General features: G+C 43.4%; 1 protein-coding gene across 2 annotated transcripts; it reads right to left on the bottom strand.

The window, feature by feature from the left end:
- Positions 1-5594: 5594 nt before the first annotated feature.
- Positions 5595-20277, bottom strand: diras1a (DIRAS family, GTP-binding RAS-like 1a). Of its 2 annotated transcripts, none has more exons than XM_071906640.2 (4): positions 20221-20277; positions 8471-8655; positions 7356-7526; positions 5595-6157 (listed from the first exon to the last, which is right to left on the bottom strand). In XM_071906640.2, exons 2-4 carry the CDS (start codon positions 8606-8608, stop codon positions 5867-5869), a joined length of 600 nt encoding a protein of 199 aa, XP_071762741.1. In that variant the 5' UTR covers positions 8609-8655; positions 20221-20277; the 3' UTR covers positions 5595-5866. The 2 variants fall into 2 exon arrangements, with proteins under 2 accessions (XP_071762741.1, XP_071762742.1); XM_071906641.2 differs by lacking the exon at positions 20221-20277 and adding an exon at positions 19193-19310.
- Positions 20278-21131: the final 854 nt, after the last annotated feature.

Raw genomic sequence — 21131 nt, 5'->3', positions numbered from 1 at the left:
AACGTCTTTCAAAAATGAATGTGAATACCGTATTTCCTCTAATATTGGCCCGGGCCTTTATTTACCTCAACTGCAGACGGGAACCAGGCCTTTATTGGAAGCAGGCTTATATTAGAGACGGGCCTTTATTTCTAATTCCCTCTGTTTGATAAGTATATTTGCTCATATTTTAGTACGAAGCCTCCTTGTTTTCTGATCTGCTTCTGTTGGGGTTCGTTAGGTAGCCGTTTTTTTGTTACTGCAATGCATTATGATAATTACGGTAATCGACGACGGCACGCTCCAGAGACTTCCGCCGGCCGAGCCATCTTGTGGCACTTGTACGTTACTACAAACTACAGTTACAGACAGGCACCAGGAGTTTACCGGTATCCGCTGTTGTTTTTTCCTTTGTTTTTTCCCCGGCCTGTATTTGAGGCCGGCCTTTATTTGTTCGTGTCGACCACGGCCCCGGCCATTATCGGAGACCCGGCTTTTAATTGACTACCGGCCACTATTAGAGGAAATACGGTAATCTGATCTAAGCAAAAAAAAACAAAAGAAAAATGTGAATTGAGCACTAAGTCCTGCAGTGTGAACGCAGCCACAGATGCTGTTTTCATAAGTTTTGCCTTTAGTGGCGGTTTAACTCAGATACCAAATCACTGCTGGTGCACATGTGGCTCCAGACTGTCTGAACATGGTGAAATCACACGGATTCACCAGCTTATTCACCAATGTGTTCTTAAGATAGATCTTAAGAAATGACATAAGAGGACATTTTAGGAAGTTCTTAAGTAGGCTCTTAAGTGCAATTCCTCAATATTTTCTTAGTAACAGTCTCATTTCTTACGAATTTCTTTAATTTTCCTACTTAAGAACTTCTCAAAATAGGGCCTGAATTAATTCTGGTTAATAAACTTTAGGCTTACTGCCATTGAGGCTAGGAGTCAACACAAAGTGCTTCCATCTACAAAGCAATTGGGGAAAAACCTATTTAGGGCAACTAGGGCAAAGATTTAAACATTGGTTGCTGTTGGTAACTGTACAATTTTCAATAAACATGACACAGAGGCACCTGGCCCTACACCAAATAAAGCTTTACAATAAATGTTCATCTTAATGTTCGGTGTTGGGGAACCAGTGAAGAGTTTGAACTATAACCTACTTGTCTAAAATGTGTTCAAATATATGATATTAGAGGCTTACCTTTTCACTGTAGGAATTTTAAGACAGGTGAAGGGCTGTCTTAAAGTTAAGAAAAAAATCAAGAACAAATTTGAGAACTTTCATTTCAAGAATACCATTTATTCGTAAGTTTTTTCTTCGGAAGAAACATAAGAAGAAAGTTAAGAAAATATATAAGAACTGTTTTTGAGAATAGCATTTTTTCCTATTTTTTTTCTTAAGACTAAAGTTAAGAAAAAAATGGCACTTGAGAAGATTTTTTTTCTTAAGAGGGTTTTGTGAATCCGGCCCCAGAACTCCAGCTGAACTGAACTGACCTTATTCAGCCATTTTGAACCCTGAATGGGAAACTACCAGGACGATTGGGGTTTATATAAAACTAATGTCACTTCAAAACATAAGTAGAATTTCAGATAGGCTGAACAGTTATCAAATTAGCTAACAACCCTGGGAACAAGAACCACAACAACTGCTTGAATTTAGCAGGGAAGTTCGTTAGCTAGCTTCCTGGTTAGCTACTAGCTAGCTACCTAGACTAGCCTCTGGTAGCTGATAAAGGGCCGAATATATTAAAATGTGAACCGATATCCCTCCATATTCTTGAGATCCATTTGTTTCTCATGTGTTTTTCAGTGAGTAATCTGTGAAATGATAAATGTTTGTATGATTCATCTGCAGCAGGACAGAGAGCAGTTTCCCACCCTTATAACACCTTATAGTGTTCAAAATGGCCGCCGTGTGAATAACATCAATAACTTACTCCGGTCGTTTTTTTAAACCAAACCTGCAGAGTTCTGGTCCAGAGGATTTACAGTGAAGCAGCTCAGTCGTTTCCTTCCTGTGACGACTTTTATTTTTTATTTTATTTCATTTAACTTTAAATTGACCTGCAGTCTGTCTGGGCAGGACAAGTCACAGCAGCGCCTCACACTGTTTCTAATAATAATATCAGCAACAGTTATAACTTCTAACCAGTTATATCTTCTTGTTCTCTTCCATCACTTCCTTCAGGCCTCGTCAGTTCATGCAACACACACGTAACACTCAGCCTGCCGTTTCCCACAATGCAACACACTGGAGCAGAACGGCTGAAGCAGAGCCGCGTGGGCGAGCCGAGAGTGACGGAGAGCAGGGAGACACGTCATGTTGAGTCACACACACACACACACACACACACACACACCTTATACTCTGAATGTACAAAACATGAGAAACATCTTCCTGATATCAAGCTGCAGCCTGTTTTGCACAATCCACATCTCAACTGTCTCAAAGCTTAAAAATCCCTCTGTAACTCATCTGCTTCTCTTCATCTCCTCCTGTGTGATCAGTATTGATCCAGTGAGGGAGATCAATACCTGATTCACCTCATCAGTGAGAACAGGAAGAGTCCCTGGCTGTGGATCGCTCCGGTCCGTCCGGCTCACAGCATCTCGGACGTGATTGTTTGCATTTTGACAAAACTTCGGGGAACGATGCGTCTCATCGCTCCGTTCCGGCGTTTTCTAAATCAGAGGGAGGCAACAACGCTGCAACGCTTGTTTACTTGTTTGTACGTCACACACAATATCCAAACAAGGATTTTCACAAAATTTAAGGGAATAAGCCGCTCACGTGTGTCATCATTTTCCTACACAAATACATGATTTCTGATCATAGCCAAAATTCCCTGTTTAACAGATCGTCTCTGTGTGAGTGTGTGGTTCCACAGGCTCTTTAACCTGTTTCTCAGTCCATGTCTCTGTGTTCAGGACGGAGTTTTGGGATTTTGAAGCCAAAATAAAACACAATAAATCGTTAGTATCAGCTAGCTTAGCATTTCAGGATCTGTCTCTTACGTGTTCATGTCAGATCTGCCTCACACCTGTAGCAATACAGCTTTTGAAAATAAATTACACATGTATTGTGGACCAAATGCAATCTTTTTTTTTTTCTGATCACTAACAAATGAATTCTCCAGCGCACCTGAGCGGCCTGTGAAGTCTCGCTGCTCCACGCCTGCATTTTAAAACGTGCTCTGATTGGCCGAAGCGAGGCGCCGCAACCTTTGTTTACTTGTTTGTCGCGTGGTTTCTCCGACTCTGCTGGTCAGAGTCTGAGGAAACTTGGCAGCATGATGCATCTCACCTCTGTGATTCAGGATGTTCAAACACTAACTGGCCCAAGGAGACATGCTGGCTCCCGATTGGCTGATGGAGACTGCATCGTTCATGAGGGACGACATGTTTACTGTTCAGCGTGTGAAACATGGAAGCAGCTGAGAGGAAGAGGGTCAGGTTGGTTTTGGAGAAATGAAGGACAGATCAGACCAGCTGAAAACCGCCTGATGAAGGACTTTCTCCTCAGCATGTTGTACAATAATATCACCCTTCAATATTATTATAAACCTGTCGGCCTGAACATGAAGTGACTGGTTGGCTAGAGGAGGAAGAGATTGAGGAATTTAAGGCAAACAGAAAGTGATGACAAATTATTTTTGAGAGCTGCTCCTTCATAACTGACACCATGAAAACCTGACACTCCCTGATCCAAAATGAAATGCAAATAATATTGTTCCAAGAGGTGAATTTACTCAAGTCTGCTCACTGATTTTCTATCAGTTTCATCATCTTTATCATTTCTTTATAGAAAATGTTCACAGTTCAACATGAGAAGAACAGGAGAAGCTCTGTGTGTTTTCAGTGTGTAGTTACTGCAAAGCGGTTTTCATGAACTGCGTATTAAAAGACCAAAGATGTTTACTGTACAACAGCATCTTTTTTATTTAGTCAGTTCCTTCACATGAGAAAAGTTGCGAGATCCTTCAAACAAATCAAACATTAAGCAACAAAGCAGAAGCATCGTCAGGAGTGAAGTCCATGCTGCAAATCCTGACGAAGAATGACCACGATGCAAACAGACAGGCTTCCGTTCACCTTTTCATTTGGGCAAATCTGGATTGCATTTCTTTAGAGATACACCGGGCAATTTTTTTGACCAATGTAGTTGGGCAACGCTCCCAGGAACAGGCAACGAAGTGAAACGCAAGCTCAAAAATCTATTGAAATGTTCCCTGGAAACATCGTGGTGTTAAAGCAACAGCGGTGAGGCAACTTGGATGCTGTTGCCCATGAGTTGCCCAACAAGTTGCCCTTGATCCTCCAGCGGGTCCAGGAGGGCCGTCGACCCTGAACTCGGTGTAAAGGTTTGTTTTCCACCGTGTTTCCTCTCCTGGAGTCCCGGCGCTGCCATTTTCTATTGCTGAAGCGACAGAGTTGATCCGAGGCGATCAGACACTAAACAGATTAAAAGCTTTTTACAGTGAAGTCCAGAACAGAGCGTTTTAAAAGTGCATCAAAATGATCAGCATGGACACACAGATGTGTAAATAAAAGATGGGCTGCTCTGCTGTGGATCTGAGGAGTGTTTTCTGGAATGTGCTTATCGGCTCGTCGCTCTCTCCTCTGTTTGTTTGTGCTTTGTAAAGTTTAAGCTCACTTATGTTCAGATAATATACAAAAAATTGTCAAGTAAACTGGTAGGAAAGGCATTTCAAATATACAGCAAACTCTGAGACAATGTACAGTCGCTTCCCCGCTAGTTAAATCATATGTACAGTACACACCACCGCATGCTGCACTACTGTTTAATAAGCATCACTGTGTCGCCGAGGTCAGAGGTCAGAGGTCAGAACCAGCAGAGAAACCGGCTTCTGCTTCTGGAGTCGACTGGAATGAATTCATCGAAGCCTCTTCAAGATTCCTGATTCTTTAAACTCAGATCCGTCTGCTGTCCGAGATCCTGTCAGCTCAGACAGGGTGTGTGTGTGTGTGAGTGTGTGTGTGTGTGTGTGTGTGTGTGTGTGTGTGTGTGTGTGTGTGTGTGTCAGTCAGGCTCTCAGTAGGCGTTCCTCTAATTACAGCAGGAAGCAGAGCGGCTCGTGGCAGAAACATCCAGCGCCGTTGTTCGGGGTCACAAGGAAGGGAACACATGATGAAATGATTATTATTATTGTTGTTATTATTCATGTTGAGTAATTTGGTGGTTCTGGTCGGAGTGTCCTGGTTAGGGCTGGGTATCGGTACTCGATACCTTTAAGGTATCGACCGAAATAACCCAGTACCAAGTAGTATCGAAACTTCTCCAGTCAAACGATACCTGCATTCGATACTTTTTGTACACAGATCTAGAAAAAAATGACCATTTGTATGGTTTTGCTCGGCCCGCTACCGCAGCAGCTACAACCCATACAGTCTGTGGTGAAGTCGAGCGCGGTGTGTGTGACGGAGTCGGCAGTTCAGCGTGCCGAGATGCCACCAAAACGTTAAAAAAAAAAGGTATCGAATGAAGTACTCTATTGGTATCGGTATCACTTTAAGGGTACTGGTATTGGTACTGGTATCGTAATTTTTTAAACGATACCCAGCCCTAGTCCTGGTCTGTGAAAAGCCGAGCGGCTCTGCAGGAGGAGGCACAGTATCAACTCTCCACTTTCCAGATTCACTCTGTTGAGACGTTTGTTCCTCTGGGCGTTAATGTTCTGTAACAGACGGAGGAGGCGCGGCACCACAGAAGAAGCCGGTGCGGCGGGCTCCTGTTGCCGTGGCGACGGAGACAGGAGACGGGGGACGGGGGACGGGGGACGGGGGACGGGGCGGGGCTACGGAGCGGAGAGGCGGGAGGCAGTCTCTGGGGGTGGAGCGGTGGGCGGAGCCTGCCTCTACATGACGCTGCACTTCCCCTTCAGCTTGTCGGCTCGTTTCTGTTTCCCGGAGCGCTTGCCGTCGATGCTCAGGCTCATGTCCCGCTTCTTCTCCAGAGCCAGCAGCTCCTGGAACAGCTCCTTCACGTTGTAGTTCATCTTGGCCGAGGTTTCCATGAAGGCGCACTTCCAGGCGCCGGCCTGGGTCTCGCCCTCCTTGGTCTCCACCTCGCGCTGCGCCGTCTCGTCGCTCTTGTTGCCCACGAGCATGATGGGAATGGCCTCCACGCTGCCCTTGATGGCCAGAACCTGTAGAGGGAGAGAGGGAGGAGGGGAGAGAGGGAGGGAGAGAGGGAGGAGGGGTTAGAGGATGGATCGAGGCTCCCAGACAAATCTTCATGCACTAAAATACACCATGACCTGATCTATTTACTGCAGCATGTGTCAGATCCAGGTCAGGCAGGCTGGAAACATCAAACCACATCAGTTAGATTTTCCCCTTATATATTTTATTATTCTTGATTTTATATTATTATTATTCTTCTTCATACCTTCCTGTAAAGCACGCTGCTTTTAGACAGGTGCAATAGAAAAAAGCTTATTTGCTTCCTCTTCTTCTTCTTCTGTTCTTATTATTCCACTGAGTTGAGAAGAGTCTACTCTGACAAAACACTGAAAATCTGTTTCTACAAATCACGTCTGTTCTCTACTGAGCAGCAAGTAAAACTTTATTTATAAAGCACCTTTCAAAACCAAGAGTTACCTAATAAATTAAAGGAAATAAAAGTTGTATTATTGTGAAATCTTTACAACTCAGCTGTGAATTTTCACACAACTCCCACAATCCTCCTCCTGTATTCAGACAGAAGTCTTATCGCTGAGTCGGCCTTCTGCTTCCTCTGTTTCTATCTATACTTTTTGTTCAGTTTTTTGTTGCCCAGGATGCCGTATCTGTCATTTAAAGATGTTTTTCCTCATTAATATGTTAATTAATTTAAGGTGCTTCAAAATCTAATGAGATCATTGACTGTATGGACGGACAGACAGACAGACAGACAGACAGATGGACAGACAGATGGACAGACAGAGAGACAGACAGAGAGACAGACAGGCAGACAGACAGACAGAGAGACAGACAGACAGACAGACAGACAGACAGACAGACAGACAAACAGACAGACAGACAGACAGACAGACAGACAGACAGACAGACAGACAGACAGACAGACAGATGGACAGACAGACAGACAGACAGACAGACAGATGGACAGACAGACAGACAGACAGACAGCATGGTGGAGGGAGAGCAAAGTGATTTGGAGTCATTTACAATCAAATAGGAAATCCAGTAATGTGAAGAAAAAACATCTGAAATGTCGATGTGAAGTCTGAATTTCTGCTAATTTTGCGAGCTAATGTGTGCATTTGACATTCATGACTCAATTATAATCAATGACACACACACACACACACACACACACACACACACACACACACACACACACACCTGCTGGTAGATGGGTTTGAGCTCCTCCAGCGACTGGCGGCTGGTGATGGAGTAAACCAGGATGAAGGCGTGGCCTTTAGAGATGGACAGGCGCTGCATGGCGGGGAACTGGTGGCTTCCTGTTGTGTCTGTGATCTGCAGCGTGCACACGCTCTTATCACAGCTGATCACCTGCAACACACACTCATCAATAACTCAGCAGCAATCAATCATCAGTTATTCATAAATCACTTCTTAAAATGTGTTTTTATTTTCTGTTCTCTTCTGGAGGTGTTTTCTGATTTTGTCCACTTTTTAAAAACCTCATTTTATTTGATGTTTTCGTTTTTATATCAATCAATTTTCTTTTGATCTTGTTTCATATTTTTAATCTTCTCCTTACAGATTTTATCATTCTTGTTTTCTTACTTTCCTGTAAAGCACTTTGTAAACTCTGTTTTAGATATTTTTCTTCTTATTATTATTATTACTATGCATGTACTTTACATGAACATGCATGACTCTATGGATCATGGATGAGAACTGCGAGTTCTTGTTACATTTCTAAAACATCGATACGTTTGAGGATTTTGCTTCACACTGCATCATGTAAAATGACTGAAAGAATTACAAATATTGAAATTGGAAAGCAGCCAAACAATCAAATCGATCAACAAGACAGACCGATCTGTGTCTCTGTCATGCTTCAGTTTCTCTGCAGACTCCCTGAACTGTCGCTGCCGCTTCTTCAGCTCCAATATTCTGAAGTTTTTACTCTCTTTTCAACCAAAAGTCCAAAGCAACGGTCTGGTAACCAACAGAGTTTTGGGTTACAATATAGTAATTTTGGTTCTACTGCACAATGTTCAAGAAAGAACGGCTGCAGTGTTAATGCAGAACAGATGCAGAGACAACAGACTTTAGATATCACACTCTCTCACACATAAAGTCAGTTCTCCATGTTCTCTCTCCCTCTGTTCTCCTCTCTCTCTTCTGTCTGCAGAAAGCGTTCAGCATCACATGACGGTCCTGACAGGTGGTTTCTGGGTGAAGCTGCATGTGTGGTTCTACTGAATCCTGAACTTCACACACTGATTTCCTCTCCTGCTGAAAAAGTGTTTTGTCAGTGCAGCTACCTGTCTGTAGGTGTCCTCTACTGTGGGGATGTAGGTGTCTCTGAAGGTGCCTTTCACGAAGCGAAGGACCAGCGAGCTCTTCCCCACGCCGCCGGCACCGAACACCACCACCCGGTAGTCGTTACTCTGCTCGGGCATTCTGGGATTTGGAGTCCACCTGCTGCTCTGGATAGCTGACCTGTATGCTGAGGGAGAGACAAGAGGAAACACTAAGGAAAGCTGCGTTATGTTGAATTAAAGCTCCATATTCTACTTTCCAGAGTTTTATTTTGTGTCTTTCTGTCCATTCAAAGCTGTGTGTGTGGTGTCATGAACCAAAAACACTCTCACTCCATTTCTCCACGTTCATTTTCCAGCATCTCTCTGAGCCTTACCAAGAACAGGCCGTTTCTGTCGCCGTGTCTTTAAGGCTCATTAATATTAACGACCCTCCGTTCCGATCGGCTAACCGTTTCGAGAGCGAAACGTGAGACGCCGCGGCCCGGCGGCTACAGGTAGGGAAAACTCTCCGGTAATAAACGATGACGACCGCTCGACCGCTTTGAAAAAAACACTTTGTTAGTCTATTATTTCTTACAGAAATGATAATGAGCGAACCTTTGTGACGCCGCAAAGTTACGGAAGTCCAAACGGCTCGTTTAGAGGCTCGCTTTTCTAATATGGATTGTGTGGATTTAGTTTTGATACTTTCACCATGTTTAGATACACATCCAACTCCTTTATCATCACAGAGGAGAGGGAGTCCTGCTGTACACCATGTGACCTTTAAAGAGAAATCATCAAGTCAAATACTGTATAGCTTAGCTTGTAGAGCACAAACGTGTTTGTCACAAGAACTTTACAGAGAACAAAGGATAAATGAAGAGTTTGGTTGCTACTTCTTAAATGACAGTAGAGAACTTGTTGTCCTTGGTTGACTAAAAGATCGACGGCACAGTATTAAACCAAATGACGGCACTTTTTAAAGGAGAGTAGGGAACTTAAAGGAACACATCAAGTTTGTGAGATTGTCAGCTTTGACCAGACTGTTGAGTGATAAAATCCTGATCAAATCTTCCTGTTGGTAGACCCTCAGTCTGTCAGTCTGATGCAGTGCAGGTGGATTTAGGAGGCTTTCCTTCATAGATTATCATTCATCTGAACAAGAGAGACAGCAGATCAATGGGTGCTCAGATCTGTTAACCTGCACCAGGAACCAGATCACTGAGAACCTGCTGATCACTGAGAACCAGCAGATCACTGAGAACCAGATCATTGAGAACCTGCAGATCACTGAGAACCTGCTGATCACTGAGAACCAGATCATTTAGAACCAGCAGATCACTGAGAACCAGATCACTGAGAACCAGCAGATCACTGAGAACCAGATCACTGAGAACCAGATCACTGAGAACATACAGATCACTGAGAACCAGATCAGCGAGAACCAGTAGATCACTGAGAACCAGCAGATCACTAAGAACCAGTAGATTACTGAGAACCAGTAGATTACTGAGAACCAGTAGATTACTGACAGTCGGTTCCAATTTTTATTTGTTTTAAACCTGTACTTCTCTGGGGAAGGTGGACTGAGCAAAATTCAGAGAAAATTCAGAAAAATAGACACTACTATACTAAAGATAAAGATACTATACTAAAGAGATACTAAACTTCGTGACCCCCCGAACTTCCCGTGACCCCCTGGTGGGTCCCAACCCCCAGGCTGAGACCCACTGGTGTAAGAGAAGGCCAACAGTCCATCAACTGAAAGAGATGAATATAATTATACCGACTGTTTCCTTGTGTCATTTCAAAAGTCGAACAGCACTGGTTTGTGCTGAAACTGAGTCTGAGTCATTCTGAACGCTGAGATGTTTGAGATGTGAACGTCAGCTGACCTCAGATCAGCTGTAACGAGCACAGCAGACAAACGATGTGAATAATCTGTCTAAGTGCCAGCAGCAGTCATGTGTAAATGAAAACCACTCAGAGTCCTTCAGCCCAACCTGCTTTCAAGTGCGATAACATATGCATCACAATGAGCATGTATCAGTGTGTGTGTGTGTGTGTGTGTGTGTGTGTGTGTGTGTGTGTGTGTGTGTGTGTGGTCAGCTGTTAGTTCTTCATTCACCTGGCTGCAGCCCAGTCCGTCTCCAGTCTCATTTGACCCACTGTCAAACACACGTCTTTATGGAAATCAAATCCAATCTGTTGGATTGAAGATTTTTGAGGATTTTATCCAAACGGATGTGTAAACTTTTAACTCAGCCTCCGTGTTTCTGACAGAATCCAGTTCAGACCAGGTTCCTCCTCCAGTACAGGATTCTGGTCCAACAGCAGGAACTGGACTGGATATTTTCAGCTGTCACTACCAAACCAAACAGACTGATCTCACAGAAAAACGTGAAATGAACACAACTTGTTAACAGCCAGTTACGTGTCGGTGGAACGTAAAGTGTTACATTTACGTTTTCCCAGCGTTACGTGAAGGAGACACGACTGTAAACAGGAAGTAGTGTCACATTGAAGCAGCACGGTGGAAAGTAAGGGTGTTGTGGTCGGGGTCGGGGTCGGGGTCGGGGTCGGGGTCAGGCTGGTGGACGGGCGTATACGCTCGCCTTCGATGTTGGTGACCGCGGTTCGATTCCCAGCGTTTCCATAGCAACTGCAAGTCACATTTTAATTTTTAACAAACGCTTTTCTTATTTAACCATGACCAAACCATCTCTCTAACCATAACCAAGTTGTTTTACTTGCCTAAACTTTACCATAACCCTAACCCAAACCTTAACCAAACTTGTTTTACTTGTCTAAACTTAACCGTTAACCAACATTTGGGACATAATTAAATTTTTGGTGGAGGAACATAATTCAGGTCGTGGTGGAGAAATGTTTTTTTCCCATAATACATGTCCACAACACGTAAATCGTCATTTTAGAGTTCATGTTCATTTCACATATTTTTGTGAGATCACGTTGAAACCAAACCCCTTCATTTTATCCCTGAAATGTCCTTTATTTCTCATTACATAATTATTAATTATAGTTTTAAAAAAAATCATGTGGTTTTAAGGGATTTATTCATGTGTTGGTTCATGGAGAAACTAGAAATTAAGGGATTTTTCTTACCTTTTGTGCAGGTTTACAGGTTATTAATGAGTTATTAATGGAAAGTTCCTGTCTCCCTGAACTGAATTTTACATTAAATTAGAAAGTGAGGAGTCAAACATTAAGGGGAGTTTAAGGAGGTTTTGATGGGATCTACTCCATTAACAACTCCTGTACCTAGTTTTAAGGGGATTTTGCATTAATTAAGGGGCGAATTAATGTAAATCTAAGGTTATTTTAAAGGATTAGAAACTATTTTAGCAGCTAAAATAGTTTGGTTCAGGTTTTGCTCACGGTTCAATAAATGAAAACTTGTTGTCATGAGTTGGGAGTTGAACCATCCGCCCCCCGACCTCCGACCTCCGACCTCCACACCCTGACTGTCCACCGTCAAACTACTTCCTGGTTCTAGTCCTGTCTCCTCCTGATCCTTTCTGAAACACATTTCTAACACTTTTCCAGCACAAAGAGTTTTTTGGATTTTAAGACATCGTGCTCATTTCATAAAGTTTCATCAGATCAGACTCAGACTGTGTTTTATGAACGCTGCTCTTCCCTCTGAGCTGCAAAGGAACACAAATCCTGTTTTGTTTCTTGAAATGTATGAAATCATAAGCTTGAAGTTATTCAGGCTGGGTGGAGCAGGTCTGAGAAACTGAGCGTCAAAGATTTCACATCCCAGCTGGAAAAACTGTTTCTGTCTTTTAAATATTGAACCCCAGGCGTTACGTCATGTGACCTCCTGGTTCCAATCCGGCCTGAAACCTTTGTCTCATGTCATCTTTCTCTCCCAAATGTTCCTTTCTCTCTACACTTTCAACTAATAAAGGTGTCTAATAAAAAATGCAAAAGAAAAAAAATCCCAAAAGGTTTTTAGACAAAACCACACCGGCATAAAGCAACAAACATCATGAATATGTGGATAACTCAATTTTGATTAAATTAAAAGTCAGACAGAACCTTGTAATTCCAAACTGAGGAAACGTTAAAATATTTCTCTGTTCCTACAGTGAGTTTATTCATGTGTGCTGGTTTAGAGTCTGGTAAAATATTTAGCAGAAATTATTTACGTGTGAGTAAATGAGCATGAAAAAGGATTTATCTGTGTGCAGCTGAGCCTTTATGTGACGTGAAGCTTCTGATGCTTTCTGTGTAGAGACGATGTGAGGAACGGGAATGAATGACAAAGACGGAGAGAAGAGGCCTCTGGGAGTTTCCCAGCATGCCAAGCTGCATTCCCAGAATGACTAACGACTAACGACCATTGACTGGAGCTTTGCATCTCATTAAGAGACGAGAGCAGAGAAACCTGCTCTGTTTCTAGAGAGGAAACACTGAGGAGTTTCATTCCAACAGCAGAAATCCACCATTACAAAAACCCAAGAATATCATTTATACACAAATTTCATACTTAAAATATCTATGATTTCATGTAATTTGCCTTTCAGCTGATCCAGGCTAGAAGACTGGATCAGAGTCTGAGTCTGAGTCTGGCTGCTGTTATGTTAAAGTCGAGATGAAATGAAAAATGCCTTTTTAACCCTTTTAGATCACATCCCCGGTCATATTGAGCACCTATTTAACAATATATGCCAAAAAAAATAAAAAAAATACATTTCTTTGTATTCTTATATCAAAATTCAATCATGTTTTCTTCCTGTAAAACAAAATATGCCGTGTGCTTACGTAAGCATGCCTCAACCAATTTCAACCAATAATATCATGACATCCACCCATTAATCAATCTTCAACTTTTAGCGCACAGAGCTAAGATTCATTAGTTAGCTAGCTAGCAGCAGCATGGTACCTCGGTGTGTCTTCGGGTGTTAGGACACGCCCACTTTTCAACGTTCAAATCAAATTCCTCCCAACGTTACGTCCCGCCTGTCTTTCCTGTTTCACTCGGAGATACGTCACGATACGGAAGTTAGATACTCTCCAAATGCCGTTTCATCTCGACTTTAACGTACAAATTAATCTGAAATGTAACAGAAGCGATTAGCAAACATCAGAACTTTACTCACAAACTGCCAGCATGTTTGCGTATGTAGTCGAAGCTGCTTTTGAAATATCAAGTATTGATCCTAAGGCAATGATTTCCTCTTAAAATGGATGGATCCTGTTTGGGAATGAAACCGGTTTCATCGTCTGTAACTATAATTTGTAAATGAGTTTGTATGTAAGTATTGTTTGATTTGTATTCTCCTCATTCCAAAACAAAATGATTATTATCATTATTATTATTATTTCCAATGCATGTGTTCTTCCAGCAGAACTCCCTGCTGCTCATTAAGTCCGGAGGTTTCCACATGACGGCTCACACACCACAGAGCAAACAACACAGAACTACAACTGTCATCCCATGGAAATGTACAGGGAAGCTACACAGATATAAATATCACAGATACTTCACTATATGATCTGTACAAACACAGAGGGAATACAGAGGGAATACAGTCACAGTTCATTTAGCTGATATTCCCCTTTAATAAACCTACACACTGTTCAGACTGCACTGCCCACACACACACACACACACACACACACACACACACGCACACACACACACACCGCCTGCTGTAATGACGTCTCTATGGAGAACAGGAGATCCCGTCCGCTCCCTCCCACGTCTCTCTGGAGGATCGAGCCACACAGAAGGTTCTATACATATAAAGAATCACAGAATGGTTCTTTAGGCTTTTAGCACTGCAGAACCCTGCATGGTGCTTCACAGAACCCTTTTAGAAAGGTTCTCTACAGCACCGTGCTCAAATGGTTCTACATAGAAGCTTTAAGAACGTATGAAATGTTCCAAAGCAGCAGGATTTAAAGAACTGTTTTAGAACCACACTGGGTTCTTTATTCTGATGGATTAGCTCACTAACCCTAACCCTAATGGATGAGGTTCTATAGGAACCCTGCAGAACCTTGCTGCTCAGAGTGAAGGTTTGGCTTCCTGACTAACGTCACTCTTCTTCTGTGATAAATTTAGACGAGTGACTAATCAGCAGCTCGTTAATCAAACTGTGTAACGAGGTGTATGTGTGTGGGTGGGGGGGGGGGTGGGGGGGCATGTACTGTAAGCAGAGGACACGCCTTACACACACACACACACACACACACACACCTCCTGATGGTGTCCATTGTGTGTATCCATGGAATCATGTGTAGGTGTGTGTGTGTGTGTGTGTGTGTGTGTGTGTGTGTGTGAATGTTCTCTACACATCTCTGGGAGTTGTCTGGTTACCGTGGCAACAAGGCCCAAAGGAAAATCTGTGACACACAGAGTGAGAGAGAGAGAGAGAGAGAGAGAGAGAGAGAGAGAGAGAGCAGGCGAGAGACAATAGTGATTTATATATTCGGGGAGTGCAAACATGTCATCAGGCCTGTCAGCGGGCGGTTGCCATGGTTACCTGCCCACATTGTCTGACGCCACTTCCTGTTCGGAGGCAGGCGGAGGAAACGTCACAGCGCCCGTCGAGTTAAAGTCACCGAACAACAAAACATCTCATTCACACTGAAACAGAGTTCATGTTGTAGGAATTCAGATTTTCCTCTATATCCATATCTGATCAAAGGTGTTTATCCCTGATACACACACACACACACACCCCCACACACACACACACACACACACACACACACACACACCCCTCCGCTCCTGACTGTGTCTATTGTCTGCAGACTAGATAACGCCTCCTGCCTTGTTCTGTCGATCTCCCTCTGGACCTGCAGCCTCTTGGGCCTCCTGTGTGTGTGTGTGTGTGCGTGTGTGTGTGTGTGTGTGTGTGTGTGTGTGTGTGTGTGTGTGTGTGTGTGTGTGTGTGTGTGTTCCCTGGGGAACGCACCACAGCACAGTGAATGTGTGAGGCCAGATCACTGTCGCCTGAAACAACAAGAAACCCTCTGTATACTGCAGGCTGTACAACACACACACACACACACATACACACACACACATTCAATTATGTATCTTACACTACATGAACGTACACCACAGGTTATACACTTGCATAAGCACATGAGTCACACTAAAGTTGCTCTGTGTCATTTTTAAACATCAGTCTATCTGTGTCAGATTAATATTCCTGCCTTGCTCTAATGACTGTTCTCCTCTATCTCACAGCAGTAGTATTGTTAGTTGTAGTGTTTCCCCACATTAAGACTACATTTCCCATCAGCCTCGTTGCTTCCTGCCCCCCCCCCCCCCCCCCCCCCCTCCCCTCCCCTCCCCCTCCCTGAAGAGGTTCAACATGTTGGAAGTGATTTTTCCATCAGAATGGATAAGGCTGACAGGATAATCTGCCTAATCACTCCATCACTGATGAGCGCTGTTGGTGTGAAGAACTCTGCAAAACGATCCCTTTGGAACCATCTGGAACCATCTGGAACCATTTGTCCCGGTGGAAACAACCCGCTGACACGATGGCTGCTTTTTTCGGCACAGAAAAAATATTCAAGAAGTGCAAAGACTGTGTGCGGCCTTCGTCTATAATCCTATTTGTTGTAAGAACAGCAGGACTGGAAGACTCGCTGCTGGACCGAGCGACTCGTTGAGGTTCTGCAGAGCGAGCGCCTGTCGACCCGAACAGCCGAGCGGGACGGAGAGATGTGGAGCAGCGGAAACAGCAAGTAGGCCAAGGACAGCAGAGACACACGGCCTACTGTGTGTGTGTGTGTGTGTGTGTGTGTGTGTGTGTGTGTGTGTTAGGTCACTGCACTGAATGGAATGCTTTGCAGGCTGATAGTCTCTCAGCACCAACAGATGATCCTGCAGGTAGAGCAGCTACAGGTGTGTTTCTCTCCGTCTCTCAGCCTCATTAGTTACGTTTCCATTCAGGTTTTGTGCAAATTCTTAACAAACTTTCGTAAAGTCGACAGCCCTAAAATTCGAATCTGGTGCGTTCCCATTAACGGCTGTTAAGCGAATAAGTATGTGTGTGTGTGTGTGTGTGTGTGTGTGGTGAGACAAGATCACAGATGGAGAGAGCTTTCCAACAGTTACCTGCCATAGAGGAAGTAATACTTATTCTGTCATGTAATCTGCTGCTGGCTGTACAGTATATTTCTGTCTTTCTGGCGGTGATGAGTAAATATTACGGCCAATATCATAGGAGAAATGCCCATTCTACGACGGTCGCCATGTATCTGGGAGACGCACAAAACAGTTCTGGGAGTCACCGTGCAAAAGGCATTTTACAGACTGAGAGCCTTTAGGATCCAGAACATCTGATCTGCTGCAGGATCATCGGACCGGTCTCTGGGCCGGTCTCTGGGCCGGTCTCTGGGCCGGTCGGGCCGCCGGTTCCTCCAGAGGAACGCAGCAGCAGACTGGACAACACCGTTTTTAGACTAAACTTTTTATCGACAGACAAACAAATCCACCTCAAGCGAATGTAAAACCTTTTTTGCGATATTTGGGGAGTTTTTTCAAAATTTAGTGTTTCCATTCAGCTTATTCCCATTTGAAACTTCAAACTTCACATAAAGCGGCTTGATGGAAACGCACCTAGTGAGTCCAAATTTTGTCATTTTTATCATTATCATGGAGAGCAAAGATCAAACAGAAATCACCAGAAAATTTAAATCTCCCATCAGGAGGGTCAGGACCAGGACCAAAGTTCCTCTGAGCTGATAGTTTGGTGACCAGCAACTGATTGATCACACTGACCAGATAATAATATCTAGTCTGTCATCAGTAGGAAATGTGCTGGATATCAGCAGGGTTGGAGGTTTTGGTGGTAAATGATATTAGATGCAGGGACTTTTTGGGAGTTTGGTCTCCTGACCCGATATGTGAGGAGAGAGTTGGTCCCATCATCCTCTCTGTCTCTGCTGGATACTGCTGCGCATGCTGGTGATTAGGTGATTAGCATTAACCTAAAGGTGAGAACATGAGAACCTGAAGCAGCTCTAAAGCTGATGGTTCCTTCATTTTAATGACTTGTGTCCAAACCTGCCAGGCTGGTTCAGAGGACTTCCTGCGAGACTCTGAACTTCTGTTCACACCGGAAGAGAGAGAAGTTACAGAGTTAAAGTTTTTTACACCGTTGATTCAGAGCAGACTTCAGTAACGATGAAGACAGTGTCGTCCTTTAAGGTTTGGTGAGTTGACCTGAGTTCACTGTAGTTTCATATAAGTGAAAATGGTCAAACTTTAGACCTGTTAGTATTTTAAAATCCACAGCAGGTTTCTACCCACAGAGGGCCTCGCTGCTTTAACCACACTGGAGAGTTACATCACTCCCTGTGGACTGGTGACTGGTTCAGTACTGGGACCAGTTGGATGTCCACAGTAAAGCAGCAGACGTCCCTACAGTCTCACTGTCACAGTTTCAGTCTGTTTCAGTCTGTTCCAGTCTGTTCTGCTTTAACGTTTCATCACTGTCAGCTGAAACCTCGTATCTCCAGAAGAGCTGAAACGAGTGGCCTTTTATTGTGAGCAGCCCAAGGCACACCTGTGCAATAATCATGCTGTTTAATCAGCATCTTGATATGCCACACCTGTCAGGTGGATGGATTATCTTGGCAAAGGAGAAGTGCTCACTAACACGGATTTAAACACATTTGTGAACAAAATTTGAGAGAAATAAGCCTTTTGTTTGCATAGAAAAAGTCTTAGATCTTTTATTTCAACTCGTGAAAAATGGGAGCAAAAACAAAAGTGTTGCGTTTATATTTTTGTTCGGTATACATTTAGACTAGGAGACACTAAAACTCTCCACTGAAACCAGGATAATACTATTACTACTACTACTACTACGACTACTACGACTACTACGACTACTACTACTACTACTACTCAGGTCAGCCTGCATGTCAGTTGTCAACCTGCTGTCCTTCATTCCTCACATGCTGCTGCCTGAGATAAGCAGCTGTAACAGGAATACAGTGTGAGGGACATCCGTCTTGTTTTTTACATCATTTCCAGAACATGTTTTTCCTCAGCAGACAGTGGAGAGGAAGAAAGATGACATGCTGCATAAGGAAGAAGGAAGACTCGGACCTGCAGGATCACAGAAACCAGCAGCTACATGGGAAACCTGCGTGTTATCAGACTCACAACGTCTGGAGGGTCTGGAGGGTCTGATTGATCTAACAGACCAGAGAGTTTCTTCTGTCTGGGAGAAAATAGACCGAAATAGAGTTCGACCTGTATGGGCGTTCGAAGGCTGACCGCCAATATTTTGTGCTGATATTCAATAGTGTTCTCATGCCGAAACATTTCAAAAACATTCCAGAAACATTCCAGAAACATTCCAGAAACACTGAATACTTCAGTGCTTCCACTAGAGTTTTCTTCTCATCAGGGTGGAAAAGTCTCTGAAACATTTAAACCATCACGGGACACTAAAACTCTCCACTGAAACTCAGGACAATCATATTGATTATAATAATCAAAACGACTCATTGTCTCATTAGAATCAGTTCAGGTTGAAGTCTTCCTATAGACAGCCAGTGGAGTATTGATCACTCCTACAATAAATCAGTAATCAATCAAACTGCATCATATCCATTAGATCAGACTGGAGCAGATCAGTTTAATAAAAGGTGAAATCAGACCAGACATCAGTCTGACTGCAGACAGAAATGCTCAAAATCTGGAACTAATAATTTTCAGGAAGATCTACAAACCTTAGAAGGCGTCTCCCTGTAGTCCAGAATAGACATGGAATATGTTGCAGGTTTTGTGAGGAAATCCAAATCCAAATTATATCCAAATTATAATTTCTATGACTCAAGATCTCAGAAGAGCCACCAGCCAACCTGTTCCTCTGCCTACAGGCTGTAGCAGTGAGGTGTGGCTCAGGTTTCTGACCACAGAAACATTAGAAAAATCTTTAAACTCCACCTGGAGGTCCAGGATCCTGCAGTGCTACTGTCACAGCATCAGACACCAGCTGGTCAGACTCTCCCTGTTCCTGTAATATTCCTATAATATTCCTATAATATTCCCGTTGAAACTCTATAGTCGACTGTGTAACTCAACACTGAGTTTACAGTACCCTTACAGCACTTATTATTTAGTATTTTCATCTCCTGTGGCATCACTAAAATATTCCTATAGTGAACAGCTGCGGTTGATATTTGTATAGTTTCTTGTACTATAGGAATACTATAGCCGGTTCTCATGCTGCTGTCACGACACACAACATTCTTATACAACAGAGACGTGGGTTTCTACAGAATCCCCCACCCCGCACACACACACACACACACACACACACACACACACACACGGCGCCCCATCCAGCTGACGTGCGTAATGGCCACCACGCGCTTTGGCTGACCTGCGCTTTGTTCCCTTTTAATTTACATTAATCATCTCTGACATGATGTTCATCTAATAACACCTCACCTCACCTCACCTCACCACGACACACACACACACACACACACACACACACACACACACACAGACACAGATGAAAACACACCCGCGGCCAGATAGCAGCTGAAATGCCGTTTGAGAGAACGGAACGGAACGGAACAGTCGACGCGCATGATGACTCAGGTAAAGTTCCCGCGGTCCGGCTGATCCTGGATCAGCGGCTCACCCTCATCACACCGCCTGAAGCCTTTCTAACTTTATTTAAAACAGAAGCAGAAACAGTCCGCCCGGTCGGACCCGGTCTGGTCTGAACCGGTCGGTCTGGACTCACCGTGCCGCTGTGGATTGTGGTTCTGTGGAGGATTCTCTACATCAGTGTGTGTGTGAACATCCTGAGCCGCCGCTGTCTGAGTCACTGTGAGCAGAAGACCTGCTGCCTCTCCTCCTGCTCTTCATCATCCCTCCTCCTCCTCCTCCTCCTCCTCTTCCTCCTCCCTCTGTGCTTCTGATGTAAAGGCAGAGGAGGCGCCTTCTCTTCTATTTTTTCTCCTGACGCAGCCGAGGAGGAGGAGGTGTGTGTGTGTGTGTGTGTGTGTGTGTGTGTGTGTGTGTGTGTGTGTGTGTGTGTGTGTGTGTGTGAGTGAGAGAGGAGGGGTCTCCATCCACTTCCTGTCGGCTAAAAATAAAAAATAAAATACCTGTTTTCCCCTCAATACCTTCACCTCCATCAGCATGATGACGTCACGCAGACGCATCATCCAGGAGAATAGGCTGTAGATCATTTTTAACCTCAGATGTTTACAGTTTTCATTTGTTTCATTTGTTCAGATTCAAAAAAAAAGAAAAAATTACATAACTTTACTGGTCTGAGTTTGGTATTTTGGGAAAAACTTTAATGACAGACAATGAAATAATAATTCAGTCATTCAAATCTTTAAAATCTCCTCTTTTACAGTTATTAGATGACATCAGATGACAGATGAAACTTTATTGATCTCATATTGGAGAACTGTCTTGTTGCAGCAGCAGAGAGAGAGAGATACAGATATGAATAAGAAAATAGAGAATACTGAAGATAATTATGCAAAGAATTACAAAAACCAAATGTATTGAAAATTACACAGAAAAAAAAACAATTAGATATAATAATACATCTTTGTATATTTTCGTATTGTACGTTTTGTTCTCTGAAAACACAACTGAAGGTTTCATCTCGTAAAGTCACACTTCTCAAACTGAGAT

The sequence above is a fragment of the Centroberyx gerrardi genome, chromosome 9 (assembly GCF_048128805.1).
Source record: "Centroberyx gerrardi isolate f3 chromosome 9, fCenGer3.hap1.cur.20231027, whole genome shotgun sequence".
NCBI lineage: Eukaryota > Metazoa > Chordata > Actinopteri > Beryciformes > Berycidae > Centroberyx > Centroberyx gerrardi.
The sequence above is the reverse complement of the archived record's forward strand: the minus strand, read 5'-3'. Positions and strand labels throughout refer to the sequence as shown.

Coding starts and splice junctions, on each gene's coding strand:
- diras1a (XM_071906640.2), bottom strand. CDS start 8,608: ATGCCCGAGCAGAGTAACGACTACCGGGTGGTGGTGTTCGGTGCCGGC. Junction 7,527..8,470: donor TAGAGGACACCTACAGACAG/GTAGCTGCACTG, acceptor TGTGTGTTGCAG/GTGATCAGCTGTGATAAGAG. Junction 6,158..7,355: donor TCAAACCCATCTACCAGCAG/GTGTGTGTGTGT, acceptor CTCCCTCTACAG/GTTCTGGCCATCAAGGGCAG.